This window comes from Macaca thibetana, chromosome 16 (genome assembly GCF_024542745.1).
Source record: "Macaca thibetana thibetana isolate TM-01 chromosome 16, ASM2454274v1, whole genome shotgun sequence".
NCBI classification, from domain to species: Eukaryota; Metazoa; Chordata; class Mammalia; order Primates; family Cercopithecidae; genus Macaca; species Macaca thibetana.
In genome coordinates, this window is record NC_065593.1 from 3,944,382 (window position 1) to 3,958,795 (window position 14,414).

General features: G+C 47.4%; 1 protein-coding gene across 1 annotated transcript; it reads right to left on the reverse strand.

The window, feature by feature from the left end:
• Window positions 1–10,439: 10,439 nt before the first annotated feature.
• LOC126938835 (E3 ubiquitin-protein ligase LNX-like) lies at window positions 10,440–11,874 on the reverse strand. Its single transcript, XM_050763496.1, has one exon. It carries the CDS (start codon window positions 11,363–11,365, stop codon window positions 10,982–10,984), a length of 384 nt encoding a protein of 127 aa, XP_050619453.1. The 5' UTR covers window positions 11,366–11,874; the 3' UTR covers window positions 10,440–10,981.
• Between the last annotated feature and the right edge of the window lie 2,540 nt (window positions 11,875–14,414).

A 14,414-nucleotide genomic window follows, 5' to 3' on the forward strand; every position in this document is an offset into this window, starting at 1 on the left:
AGCCACATTGTAATTAAAAGGTAACAGTTTTAAAGACCAATAAGCAACACTATGAGGACGATGGAGGAGAAGGCATTGGTCTTCAATGACTCCATGGGCAGTTAAATCAATGCCTGTAGCTGCCCATCTCCCAACTTCCTAATATATGAGGGAAATAACTCCAGACATTATGAAGCCACTGTTGGGCAGGTTTTCTGTTACTTGCAGCCAAAAAATTCCTGGCTGTTCCATTTGGATATTGCAGGGGTATGGAAAAAGGAGAAATTAATTTTCAGTTGAATGGATTAGGGAGAAATGGGTTGAGAAGCATGTAACTTAGGCCTTAACAATGATTTGTATTTTGAAGGCTGGAGAAGGCATTCAAAGGAAAAGGTCATCAGTACGATGATGATGATGATGATGATGATGATGATGATGATGATGATGATGATAGCATCATTTATTTGGCATCTACTATGGTCCCAGTGATGTTCTAAGACTATACACATGTATTATCTCATATAATCCTCAAAGCAACCCAATGAGAGAGATGTTATCATGTGCATTTTCCAGAGAGAAAATAGCTTCAGAGGAGTGAAGTAATTTTCCTTTTAAGTTGAAGAGACAAGGGTCAAGCTCCATCCTGACTCTGCAGTCTTTATTTATTTATTTCAAGACAGGGTCTTGATTGTCACCCAGGCTGGAATGCAATGGTACAATGGAGTGCAATAGTACAAAGCCTGGATCTCCTGGGCTCAGGTGATCTTCCCACCTCAGCCTTCTGAGTAGCTGGGACTACAGGTGTGTGCCACCATGCCCGGCTAATTTTTGTACCATGCCCAGCTAATTTTTGTATTTTTTGTAGAGACTGGGGTCTACTGTGTTGCCCAGGTTGGTCTCAAACTCCTGGGCTCAAGCTATCTGCCCACCTTGGCCTCCCAAAGTGCTGAAATTATAGGTGTGAGCCACTGCGCCCAGCCTGGAGCTTTGTTCTTAACATCCACCTCTTTATCGCCAATCTGAGAATGTGTCCCAGATAAAGTGGTATCTAATTCAAGACCTGAAGGGTAAATAGGAATTGGAGGGGCAAAAGTTGGTGGGGGAGGGGCAGCAGGTGGGGGGAGTTAAAGAGAAAGCACCAGAAACGATGTGAGCACGTGGTTGTTCCTTACAGCACTGTTGGAAAGAAGGATTGGCCATGACCTAACTGCCCATCGACGGGAGAGGGGGTAAATGCAACACAGTGCAGCCACACGACACAATGTTGTGCAACTGCGTGAGAGGTCTGTATCAGTCTGTTCTCACACTGCTCTGACGAATACCTGACACTGGGTAATTTACAAAGAAAGCAGGTTTAATTGACTCACAGTTCTGCATGGCTGGGGAGGCCTCAGGAAACTTAAAATAATGAAGAAAGGCACTTCTTCACAGGGCAGCAGGAGAGAGAATGAGTGCCAGCAGGGGAAATGCCAGATGCTTATAAAAACCATCAGACCTCGTGAGAATCACTCACTATCACAAGAACAGCATGGGGGAGACCGCACCCATGATCTGATTACCTCCACCTGGTCCTGCCCTTGACACACAGGGATTACAATTCAAGATGAGATTTTGGGTGGGGACACAGCCAAACCATATCAAGGTCTCACAGAGACCTCTCTTAGGAGATCCCTACATAAGAGGTTTCATCTTCTCTGCATAAGAAGATGCTCACAGTGGACAAATCCGGAAAGCTCTCCAGAATGTAGTGAGAAAGTGAGGTGCAGAGTAGCATGTCATCAAGCTACTTTTTGTGTAAAACGGGAGGAGGAGACAGAGAATGAGGGTCTATTTCTGTTTGCTCGCATATGCGTAAAATCTCTAGAAGGAGAAACAAGAAACAAAGACAGTACATGTTGGGGACGAGGAGGAAGGGAGAGTCGTTACTGTGCAGTGCTGTGTTCTGAGCCATGTGAATGCTCACCTATTGGAAAGATAACAATAAATAAAGGTTAAAGGGAGAAAGCACAAGGCAGTGGGGGGAGCTGCCCAGAAGCTCTCAGCAATCCTAGAGAGTAGGAAGTAGAGGTGCATGGAGGGAGCTGGCACAGCTGCAGGGAGAAAGTGACACACCCACATTACAAGCGTGGCCTTTATACAGAGTGCTGGAGAACCAGGATGCTCTTTTATTTATTTGTTTTACTTCTTATTGAGGAAAATTTCAAAGATGCACAGAAGTAAAAATAATAGGATAATGAACCTCCACATGCCCATCATTGAGCTTCAGCAATTATCTACAAATGGTCAATATTATTTCATTTATTCCACTTGCCCTCCCCCTACAAAAAAGTGAATTTTTTTAAAGCAAATTCCAGACACCACATAATTTCATCTATGAATTTTTGCGTATGTACCTCTGCAAGAGCTCTTTTTCAGATATAAGCTCAAAACCATAACCACATCTGAAAAAATTCCAGTAATTTATTAATATTGTGAGGTATCCAGTCAGTATTTGCATTTCCATGATTGCCTCCTAAGTGAGTGTTTCCTGGTTGGTTTGTTCATTTCAGGCCAGTTCAGGACCCAAACAGGCCCACGCCTTACAGTTGGTAGACATGGCCCTGAAGCCTCTTTGGGTCTGCAGGTTCCTCGCCCTCTTTGTTCTTTCCTCCAGGAAGAAGTCAGGTAATTTGGTTTCAGTCCCCTGCATTTCGTGTGTTCTCTTGTCCCACACGCTCTCCATAAACTGGGAGATCCAGAGGCATGGCCCCAGGTTCCCAGTTTTGTCTTTCTTCTTTTGCAAGACAACTTCATGGATGGCGCTGAGCATCTGGCACCAGGCACCTCCTCCTGGTTCCACCCTGAGTGCATGATGTCTGGCGCCTCTCTTTATGGTACTGAGATCCATCTGTGGTTTCCCATGTGGCTGGCCTCAGGGTTTTGGCAAAAGAGAGTGTGAGCAGATTTGGATTTGAGAAGGTCCCTTGCTGCTACCACTTGGAGAACTCAGATTCCACCTCATTCTCAGGACTTGGGGGCAGGGGCCACCCTTCTAGGCCTGGCCTGAGGAAGTGGCTGCAGGGGTCACTTTTTTTTTTCCCCTGTTGTTTTGATTAATGACTACTTTTCTTTGTTCTTTTGAGATTTGACTGAGAACTTCCAGTCATATCTATATGAAGGAGCTAAGCAGAGACCAAAGAAGGGAAACACAGTCCAGCAGCCTCATTTATATTTAGTCATTTTTAAATAACAAAGGCTATCTCTTATAACTGGAAGGAGGAGTCCAGGAGCATTCCACTGTGACTTCCTGCAGAGCAAGCATCTTCCTTTGTGTTCAGCCTGTAATTGGCTCTTTTCTTTCCAAAATCCACTACTGTTATGAGACTTGGGATGTCACTTTTCTGGCCGGAAACATCTGTGGCTTGTGGCATCTTTTGCCCAAGTTTTGCTCAAACCCACTGAGCTCTTTCTGCTCACTCTCTGCAGTCAGAAATCACTGGTTGGTTCATCCCCACAATTGTCAAAGGCAACAAACAACTCAAAAGAAAAGCTTCCATGATTCTGAAAAACAAAACAAAGGATCAGCAGTGTTCCAAGCAAAAAGTCAAAAAAAGATTACTTCAGTCTTCCATAAGTTCGGTCCACCCAATCAACTCTTGTGTACCATCTTCAAAGTTATCAGAAATCTGCACTTCAGGACTATAATCCATCTTTTGAAGAGGATCAGAACAAGACAGTCTGTGAATATCAAAGTGTCCTAGGGTAGTCACAATCAAAAACATGATTGATAAAGAAATTTGATCACCTCTGTGGTCTACAATAACCTAACACAATAACCCTAATTATGATTGAAAGCACATACTCAGACATCAGAATTTTAGAAATCATACCATTTTGAAACACATATTAACATTATTCACTAAAATATAACTTGAAGAAGATCAAAGACCACTTTATTTTGACAATTTCATGTTACTAAATATGTCAAATAATACTGTTTACCTTTCTTTGGATGCTCCAGGGGTCAGAAAAGATAATTTTGAAGCTAAAATTTGATTTTGGGGAGCCTATCAAATGTGTTAAAGGTTTACAACACTTGACATTATGAAATAGAATTCCAGATTACCATAAGTCACTTATTTAGCCAAAATGATGGCTCAAAAAAGAAGGCAAAAACCTTTACACATTAAGAGAGAAGACTTAGCTTTCCAAAGAATCTATCTCTTGTCTTTCCCTTCTTTTTTTGGTAGTTTATTTGCAAGGCAAACAAAAATCTTTCATCATCATTTAACATTACCTGAAAATCTTAATCAGTATGACCATGAGCTGAGATTCTCCTAATCCTTTTATAATCCCTTACCAGTCTGTTAAAGAGGAGGTCAGTGCCCCGAGAAACTTGTGCTTTTATTCCAATGTTCAATTTACAGAAAAACCAAATAATGCCCTTTTGAATTTAGTCAATATGTTCACACACAGAATTTCTTTTTCAAGATTAGTCTTTAAACACCTCCCATAACTTGTTTAAACCTTTAGCTTTATCTTATCTAATTGAAAACAATCCTTTAACCCTCTAGACTAGGCAAAAATTTACATTCCCGTGCTGCCTTATGTTCATTTACTAAAGACACATTTTACTTTCTTTATACTCTTTGCATGTAAATCTTCTTTTAAGCAGTCTCAAATTACATGTTATAATGGTAACTCTTGGCAATTTTTAATTTTGGTGTAAAGCCTTGTAAGTTATTTTAATTATTTCCTAGGTGCAGATAAGGTCTGACTCTTTCCAGTATGGACGTGGTTAACTCTGTACGTCCCTAGGCCCTACCAAACTGGAAAGCAGAAAAGTTAAATAATTTTCAAAAATGAAAGAAGCAGTTTATAACCTTTAAAGCATTTAGCAAACCTAATATCTGACCTGCATAATTTGGACCATATGGCTACATTTTGAAGATATTTTATTTTTCAAAGATCAAAGTCACTTGAACTAAAAGATATTACAGCTTTATCTTTCTTTCAAAATATTTGATCTAGGCACTTATGTTTCTTTAAGCCAATCAATTAGAGCTCTTTTTTTTTTTAATGTGTCACACCTGACAAGAAAAATGCAGAGGCTCTAATAGCCACCTTGCAGGCTCACAAACCTCAGAGTCCCCAAGATGCATGACAGTGAGGGGCATCTCAGGTCTTTCCTCCACCATGTCAAGAGTCATGGTAAAGGCCACACGCGGTGGCTCGAGCCTGTAATCCCAGCACTTTGGGAGGCCAAGATGGGCAGATCACAAGGTTGGGAGATCAAGACCATCCTGGATAGCCTGGTGAAACCCCGTCTCTACTAAAAAAATACAAAAAAGTAGCCGGGTGAGGTGCCGGGCGCCTGTAGTCCCAGCTACTCAGGAGGCTGAGGCAGGAGAATGGCATAAACCCGGGAGGTGGAGCTTGCAGTGAGCTGAGATCCAGCCACTGCACTCCAGCCTGGGCGACAGAGCAAGACTCCGTCTCAAAAAAAAAAAAAAAAAAAAAAAAAAAAAGAGTCATGGTAAAAATCATCATATTCTCTGCTCCTCCATGAGTTCAAAAGCTAGAAGTATTGAAGTATTGTCCATCAGACCTCGTGAGAATCATTTGGTGTGGCCAAGGTCAGGTAATAAGAGATTTAAAAGGACTTCTTAAAGAGGAGGGCTATGGTTAAAAGTTAACTTTTGGGAGTCACTTTCATCTTTGAAAAATAAAATATCTTCAAAATGTAGACATATGATCCAAATTATGCAGATCAGATATTAGGTTTTATATAACTACACAAACAGACAGAAGAAGATCTAGTAGTTGTAAAATTTTTCATTTGCCAGTCTCCTAGTTGGATTACTGGCCTTGGGGTGGAGTCCTTCAAGAACCAGGGCTAGGAAAACATGTGGTTTCTAAATCCTAATAAATAGGCCTAGCTGGAAGACAAAAACAAAGTTTGAAAGGGATGCATCTGCCTCTAATCCCTGGAGTTCTGTGAGGAAAACAGAGGTTTTTCCCAAAACAGGCTCCGTGGCACCTCGTCCATTTTCCCAAGGAGTCCCAGCCATCAGAAGTTCTCGCGGGGCCTCTCATGTGTGCATTAAGAGTGGCAAGACAAAAATGAAGAAAAATCATTCAGTCGACTGAGAAGAATAAAACCTTTTTCCAGAAAAACAAGATCCATGAAGAGAAAAGACATTAAGGCCTTTTAAATACACCTATAGCATGGATATCCATCTTTAATTAACCTGACCTATAGCTTGGAGCTTGGATACCCATCTTTAATTAAGTTGACTTTTTTTTTTTTTTTTTGAGATAGAGTCTTGCTCTGTCACCCAGGCTAGAATACAGTGGTGCCATCTCGGCTCACTGAAACCTCCGCCTCCTGGGTTGAAGTGATTCTCCTGCCTCAGCCTCCTGATTATCTGGGATTACAGGTGTGCACCACCACACCTGGCTAATTTTTTTTTGAGATGGAATCTCGCTCTGCAGCCCAGGCTGGAGTGCAATGGTATGATCTCAGCTCACTGCACGTTCCACCTCCTGGGTTCACACGATTCTCCTGCCTCAGCCTCCCGAGTAGCTGGGACTACAGGCGCCCACCACCACGCCTGGCTAATTTTTTGTATTTTTAGTAGAGACGGGGTTTCACCATGTTAGCCAGGATGGTCTGTATCTCCTGACCTTGTGATCCGCCCGCCTCCGCCTCCCGAAGTGCTGAGATTACAGGCGTGAGCCACCGTGCCCGGCCTAAGTTTTGTATTTTTAGTAGAGACAGGGTTTCAGTATGTTGGCCAGAATGGTCTCGATCTCTTGACCTCGTGATCCACCCGCCTCAGCCTCCCAAAAGTTGACTTTTAACCATATCCCTCCTCTTTAAGAAGTCCTTTTAAATCTCTTATTACCTGACCTTGGCCACACCAAATGGACAATACTTTAATACTTCTAGCTTTTGAACTCATGGAGGAGCAGAGAATATGGTGATTTTCACCATGACTCTTGACGTGGTGGAGGAAAGACCTGAGACGCCCCTCACTGTCATGCATCTTGGGGACTCTGAGGTTTGTGAGCTTGCAAGGTGGCTATTAGAGCCTCTGCCTTTTTCTGGTATTTCCTTTCTCTTTTTTGGACTTTCTCCTGGTCCCTATTGTAAAAGACTGAGGTGGCCACTTTTAGGAGGTTCTCTAAAGTACCATCTCGTCCTATAACCTGATTCTGTAGCTTCCTCCTGATATCAGGGGCCACCTGTGTGACAAACTTATCCTTTAGGATTAGCTGTCCCTCGACTGAATCAGGAGCTAGAGAGATGTGTTTTACCAAGGCCCGTCTTAGCCTTTTCAGGAAGGCAGTGTGATTCTCATCTAATACCTGGTCTATCATGGTGATCTTGGAGGAATTGAGAGGCTTAGTCCCGGTTTTTCATAAGCCCTCCAATATGCACACCTGAACGTGTTTCCTCCTCCATTCTCCCATTTCATCATTAGGGCCCCATTCAGGGTCCTCCAGTGGTGCTGCTATTTTTCCAATCATATAAATCTCATTCTCTTGCCTGACCCTATATAAGATACAAAGTTCATCCCCCAAATTCTCTACCACTTGCAGGGTGGCCTGCTTTTCAGTGGTGGTCAGGGATTGATTCAAAAGTAACATGACATCCTTCCAGGACAGCTCAAATATTTTGATTAAGTTCTGGAAAGCCTCTATATCCCTGTCAGGGCTACCTGAAAACTTGCCAAGATCCCCCTTAATTCGCCTTAAGTCTTGTAGAGAAAAGGGGACCTGTACCTTTAAGTCTTGTAGAGAAAAGGGGCCATATTCACCAGGCATCTGTTGTAGGGGCATTTGAGACTGGGACCTGCCTAAAATGAGGATTCCTAGGCTGCGGCAAGCTTCAGAGAGAACCTGGATAGGGAGGAGCAGAGGGGGTTGATTCTCCTGCTGGAGGTACTTCTGGGGCTTGCTTCCCTGGAATTGCCCCTTGCAGCTTCTCCTGAGATGGCCGGTAGGAGGGCTGAATCAATCCTACAACATCAGAAAAGTCTGGGTTACCCTGCAAGGCAAAGAAGGCCTGCACATATGGGAACATGGACCATTTTCTCCTGCATTTACAGAAAGGCTTCCTTCCTGAGGCCATGCTTCTTTTCTGTGCCTCAAGGTGCTTGGCACTAAGTTGTCACCCAAGGAAACAACAAGAACATTTTTACTACAAATTTATGTACAGATACCAAGGCACAGTTGGCTTCTGTGCTACTCTTAACCTTCTATTTTAGGCTTTTGATGACTAAGCCAAATGCTCATTCAATCCAGTATTATCTCTGGTTTGCAACAACATCCTTAACATTTTTTTTTTTTTTTTTTTTTTTTGAGACCGAGTCCTGCTCTGTCACTCGGGCTGGAATGCAGTGCTGCAATCTCAGCTCACTGCAACCTTTGCCTCCCGGGTTCAAGCGATTCTCTTGCCTCAGCCTTCTGAGTAGCTGGGATTACAGGCACCACCATGCTGGGCTAATTTTTTTGTATTTGTAGTAGAGATGGGGTTTTTGCCATGCTGGCCAGGCTGGTCTTGAACTCCTGACCTCAGGTGATCCACCCACCTCAGCCTCCCAAAGTGCTGGCACAGGTGTGAGCCACTGCACCTGGCAACATCCTTAACATTTAACATTGTACATAAAGAAGAAATAGGAACCTTGACATCCTGAAAGAAAGAACAATAGGAAAGACTGGAGGTCCTAGTGCTGACACTGTAACAGGTGGTCAGGGACTGGAGTTAATCCAGGGGCCTTTGAATTAGGCCAAGGGGTAGCCTTGGTCAGATACCCTCAGTTGCCTCAAGACCTCCTTCTGTTCCCACACAACGGCTAGATCTCTATGAAAGAAAACTGGGTTGGAACAAAGCCAACATTCCCAACATCCAAGAATAATGGAGGACTGACAGTGTACTCTCCAGCAAGCCTGTCCTCTGTGTCCTAAGTCTGGCAGCCACACTAGTTGCTTTTAAGTGGCTGATAGAGGCCTGGTATTTTTCTTTCATTTTGACTATTGTGGAGTTTGGAGACTTTGAAAAAAGGACAGAAAGATTATATCTGCTTTTACTCACCCTTCTGCAGATCCTGGACAAGCCCTCCAAAATGTTATGGGATCCCTGAGGTGTTGCTTTTCTGGTCAGAAACCTCTGTGGCCAGTGGCACCTTTTGCCTGAGTTTTGCTTGGACCCTCTGGGCTCATTCTGCCCACTTGGCCTGGCAGGCTGTGCCAGCTCACGTTACTAGCCTGGATCCCATGCCTGGCAAGGGCTAGCCAGGCATGGAGCAGTGAGGGGTGTGTGAGTGAATGAGCATGGGATCTGGTCACTGCATACAGTCAGGCATGCCGGCTGCTGCAGCAAGGTGGGCAGTTCCAGATGCCAGCATGGGTACAGGCTCTCTGTGAGGCTGCAGCTGGACCAGGTGCAATGCAAGCAGCTTCCATGGCTGCCACCGGGGGACATGGTGGTCCCTGGAAGCTTGGAGACTCCAGGAACTGCAGGGTCCCAAAGAGCGAGTCACAGCCTGGCTCAGGGAGCTCCCAGGTCTGGGATCGCTGAAGGATTACAGCTCTTCTCTCCTTTTCCTCACCTGCAATGTCTCAAACAAGGGGCGATGTTCAGCTCTGTTTGTGTTATAGCCCTTTCAGATCTGCCATTCAGCAGGTCCCAAGTTCTTGTCCCACATCCAGGAAGAATAAGGTATGTGGACAAGTGGAGGGTGAGCAAGGTGAAGAGGAGCTTTATTGAGTGATAGAATAGCTCAGAGGAGGCCCTGGAGTGAGTAGCTCCTTCTGCAGGCAGGTCATCCCATCGTTCTCTGAAGCTCTCAGCAGAGAGGAGACCCTGGAGTGGGTATCTCCTCTCTGCAGCTGGTTCTCCCGACATCTACTCAGCCCTGTCTGAGCCTGGGGTTTTTATGGGCCTCAGAGGGAGGAAGTGTGTGCCAATTGGTCCATGGGCAGCCATGGGTGGGTCTGGAAAAGGCACCACAAGTTCCCACTCTGGTCCATGGAACTGGTAGCCTGGTCCCTAGCCTCCCGGCCCTCCCTGGCCTGAAGGTAGGGTGTCACCAGAGACTCACCCTCTTCCACCCAGGAACCTATTTGCCTCCTGCTGCCATTCATGGTGGCCAAGCTGTAGGTGCCGAGGGGGAACCTGCAGGCCAGTACTGAGTCACCCTTTGCACCCCATTGGCTTCTCTCCTATGCTTGTTGGTGCCCAACGTTTGGAGATGGCTGAGGCAGCAGGGGACTGGCATGTCAGCATTGCACTGAGTGTGTGCACACCTGGTCAGGCCTTGACAGTGCCCAGGCTTGGCCCCAACTTTGCTCCAAGATCAAAGTGGGCACCAACAGCAGGGAGAAGCCAGGTACTTCTGAGCCTGCTAGGGCAGGGGGAGCCTTCCTGGGCCCCCAAGAGTGCAGGGATACCTGGGTCCACAGCAGTGGTTTGGGTGGACTGCAACTGCACCTGGGTCGGGGGAGCCCTGCCTGCTCCATGGCCCAGGAGGCCCAGGTCTGCAGCCATGGTTTGGGCAGTTGTGGCTGCACCCAGGGAGCTCCTGCCCCACCAACTTAGAAGGGACGGGGCTTCCACTTGTCTCAGGCTCCCACCAGCTCCAGGGAGTGTGCAGTCCCAGCTGTGCCTCCCTGCTGTAGTGGGAGTGATGGCAGCAGCTGCTCCAGACAGCCCACTGCTGCCATCGCTATGACTGATAAAAACTGCTGGTACTATCAGAATGCAACATAGGCCAGCAACTTCCCAGAGCAGAGATGTGGGAGTCAAACATGCCACCACGTAAGGAGCAGCATTTTTCAGAGCTGGACACTGGGTCATAGTGCAGCTTTCTACCTTCTTGGCATTGCATGAGTCCACACAGTGGCGAAGAGGGCCAGCAATACCTGAACCAGATAAGCAGCACTTTCTGGGCTGCCATACTGAAGGTCATGTCCATTGATGGCTAACACACAAATCATTCTCCTCCAGCTGACCATGTCAATCAGCCACACCACCATCTAGCACGTTGAAGGTAAACACCCCAGGCTCATCCACCTTGCACACCAATTTCATTCCAAGCTGTTCCTTGGGGCTACTTTTGTTGCAAATCACATGACAGCTGTCATCCTGGGGTCTGTAGGCACCCAGCGTCTGTCCACTGTTCCTGCTGCAGAACTTCTGGTTGTGCAGCATGGTCAGTCGCAGCACCTGGTAGGGCTGCCGCAGGAGATGCGGGGCATAGTTGTGGGAGACATTGCTAATGTCCATCCTGTGGACGTTTAGGATGATGTCTCCTGGCAGTAGTTGGCCATCTCTGGCATCTACCCCATCATGATAAATGTGTTGGATGATACGGACCAGGGAGGTTTCACCGCCTCCCATCAGCAAAATGGAGAGGCTTTCATTGGGATCCACTTGACTGATCTTGATGCTGGTAATTTCACCATCTGGGATCAGGTGGTACAACCTTGGAAAGACGTCAGGGGTGGTGACGTTTTCAGAATTTTCCTTGCCCTGGTTAGCTCAGTTGGCAACTGCACTCCCAATCTTTGTCCTTTGAAGAACACTCAAAGCTCGATTATTTTTTAAAAAGATCTGTTTCTAATTGTCCTGTGACGACCGATGCTGCTGGACAGCTTTCCTATGTGGTTGTACCAGTTGCTGGATTGCTCAAAGGGCTGTGCCGTAGTTTGGTTACTCTGGCCAGAGTCCCCTGGGCTGATTGCTGGCTGACTGTGCTCTGCCAGGCACATAGGCAGGGCTGTCTAAGCCAAGCTTGTCTGTCATTAAGGTGGTGGTGGCAGCTGCAGAAACCTCTGGGGAGGGTGCCGTGGCTGTGAGGTTCACACAGCCGTCTGATCAGCCATCTTGTGAGCACCTCTTCCTGTCTTTTTTCAGGCCATAGTGGGAGGCCCTTTTATGGTGAGTAGAAGTTCCTGACGATGTACAGCATTGGAGGACACAGAGAGAGGAGTGATAATTTTCAACAGGGAGTCAGAGTGGCTTCAGGGGTAGAGAGAAGAGGAAGTCTTTGTGAAATTAGAGACAAAGAACGGACATCATGTGGCCAGGGACCAGCTGAGCCACAGAGGGAGGACTGGCATGCCCAGCGTGGTGGCCCTCCAGCCCCCTCTAAGGTCACAAGGCAGGCATAGAGGAGGGTGAGGTTGAGAGGCATATGGCAGGTCCTGCTCCGGATGCAGGGAGTCTGAGAGCCCAGGGTGTGGCCAGGAGGGATGTCTAGTGGAAGCTGGGTGGCCAGGGCTGACCTTTAGAAAAGAGGGTCCCATGACGGGGAGGCATTGATACAGCCATGACCAAAGCTTGGGGAGTGAGTAAGATCTCCTGTGTCTATGGGAAGTAAGAAGGGGAGGGCCCACACTGAGGAGCTGACAATGGATATGAGGCCTTGATGTGCCCTGGCAGAAATGCACCCAGGAGGGGTGAGGCCACAGGAGCAGAGAGGAGGGTCTCACTACCCAGAGAGGCCAATGTCATATGCTGCCCATCGGTCAGGGAAGTGGCCGACCACATGTGTGTGGGATCCACTTACTATGTGGCGGGTGGCGTCCTGGAGAGGCCCATGGTGATGGCAGAGAGCAGACACTGGGGTCCAGGGAACAGAGAACAGGATGGCTGCTCATCAGTTAAAACCCTTCCACGTGGGCCGGGCACGGTGGCTCACTCCTGTAATCCCAGCACTTTGGGAGGCTGAGGTGGGTGGATCACAAGGTCAGATCGAGACTATCCTGGCTAACATGGAGAAACCCTGTCTCTACTAAAAATACAAAAAATTAGCTGGGCATGGTGGCGGGCGCCTGTAGTCCCAGCTACTCAGGAGGCTGAGGCAGGAGAATGGCATGAACCTGGGAGGCGGAGCTTGCAGTGAACCGAGATCGTGCCACTGCACTGCAGCCTGGGCAACAGAGCAAGACTCCGTCTAAAAGAAAAAAAAAGAAAGAAAGTAAACAAACAAACAAACAGACAAAAACCCTTCCACATGAACTGGTACAACCATGTAGGAAAACTGTCTAGCAACATAGATCATCACAGAATGAACATCTACCCCAGGTCTCCGGCGTTCCAGGGCAGGCAGACACCCAACAGACATGCAAGAAGGGACAGGATGCAAGAAGGGCCAGAGCAGCTCCACTCATGAGAGCCCCATCCGGACAACAACCCAAATGAGTCCCTCTATTCATCCCATCATGGAGGAACAAATAGAGGGTCTGTGGTCCAGCGGACAGCGGCACACTGCTCAGTGACCCTCCACAGAGAGAACCAAAGAGAGACCCGAAGGGCACACACCAAAACAGCCCACTTCAGGCAAAACCACCATATGGGAGCAGATCAGAGTAGTGACCTTGAGAGGAGGCCCAAGGAGCCCTGGGGGCCTAGCTGTGATGATTCTTGACCCAGGTGCAGGAGGCACAGGTGTATCCAGTGTGAGCACATCCTGTGTTCCATGATCTCCGGGAGAAAAAAGAAATAAAAGATTAAAGAAAAGCTTGAAAAAAGACTGTACTGTCCTCTGTATGCATGTTTCACTTTAATAAAAACTTACTTTAAAAATATAGCCCACTTCTGGGGCCAAGTGCAGTGGTGCACACCTGTAATCCCAGCGCTCTGGGCAGCTGAGGTGGGAAGATTGCTTGAGTCTGGGAGGTAGAGGCTGCAGTGAGCCATGATTGTGCCACTACACTTCAGCCTGGACAATGGAGTGAGACCCTGTCTCTTAAAGAAAGAAAAGCCAACTTCACAAGCGCCCAGTGGCCTCTAAGAGAAGCTCCACAACCTGGGCAGCCCCTTCCTGCTCTGCCCCCACCTCCCACCCCAGCCCTCCTCTACACCTTCATTCCTTCTGCCTGGGATACCTCCCTCAGCCTAGGCTGTGTTGGCCTGACAGGCTCCTACACATCCCCCAGGGCCCTCCCAAGCCTAACCCGAGCAGAGGGAGGCCCAGGCCTCAGTGTCAGCTGACTCCAAGGAATCGTGAGGGCAAAGATAGATCCCTCCTGCTTCTCTCCACACCCTGCCTCCCCTCCACCCTAGCCCCAAAAGGGGAGGTGCCTGCGTCTGTGCTCACCCATGGAGGTTTGTCATGCTCTGGCCACACGTCAGGCTGAAAAATGTGGAAAGAGCAGGGGCCTGGGAGTTTCTGAAGACGGCGATCTCTAGGGAGCAGGGCTGCGGTTTGGCTCATGGCTCCAGGTCCTCCACGTCTCAACGTCAATGTCACTTCCTCTGGGAGCCCCGATGGCCATCACCAGACCAGGCTGTTGACTCCACAGGAACCAACAGGGATTTGGAAACTGGGGTCAGGCCCTGCCTCTCCACTGTCTGCTCCCATCAAGCCTCAGGAAGTTCTGTCACCTTTCTGAGCTATTTTCACATCCAATAAATGTGCCTTCCTATAGGGTTGTTGTGGGAA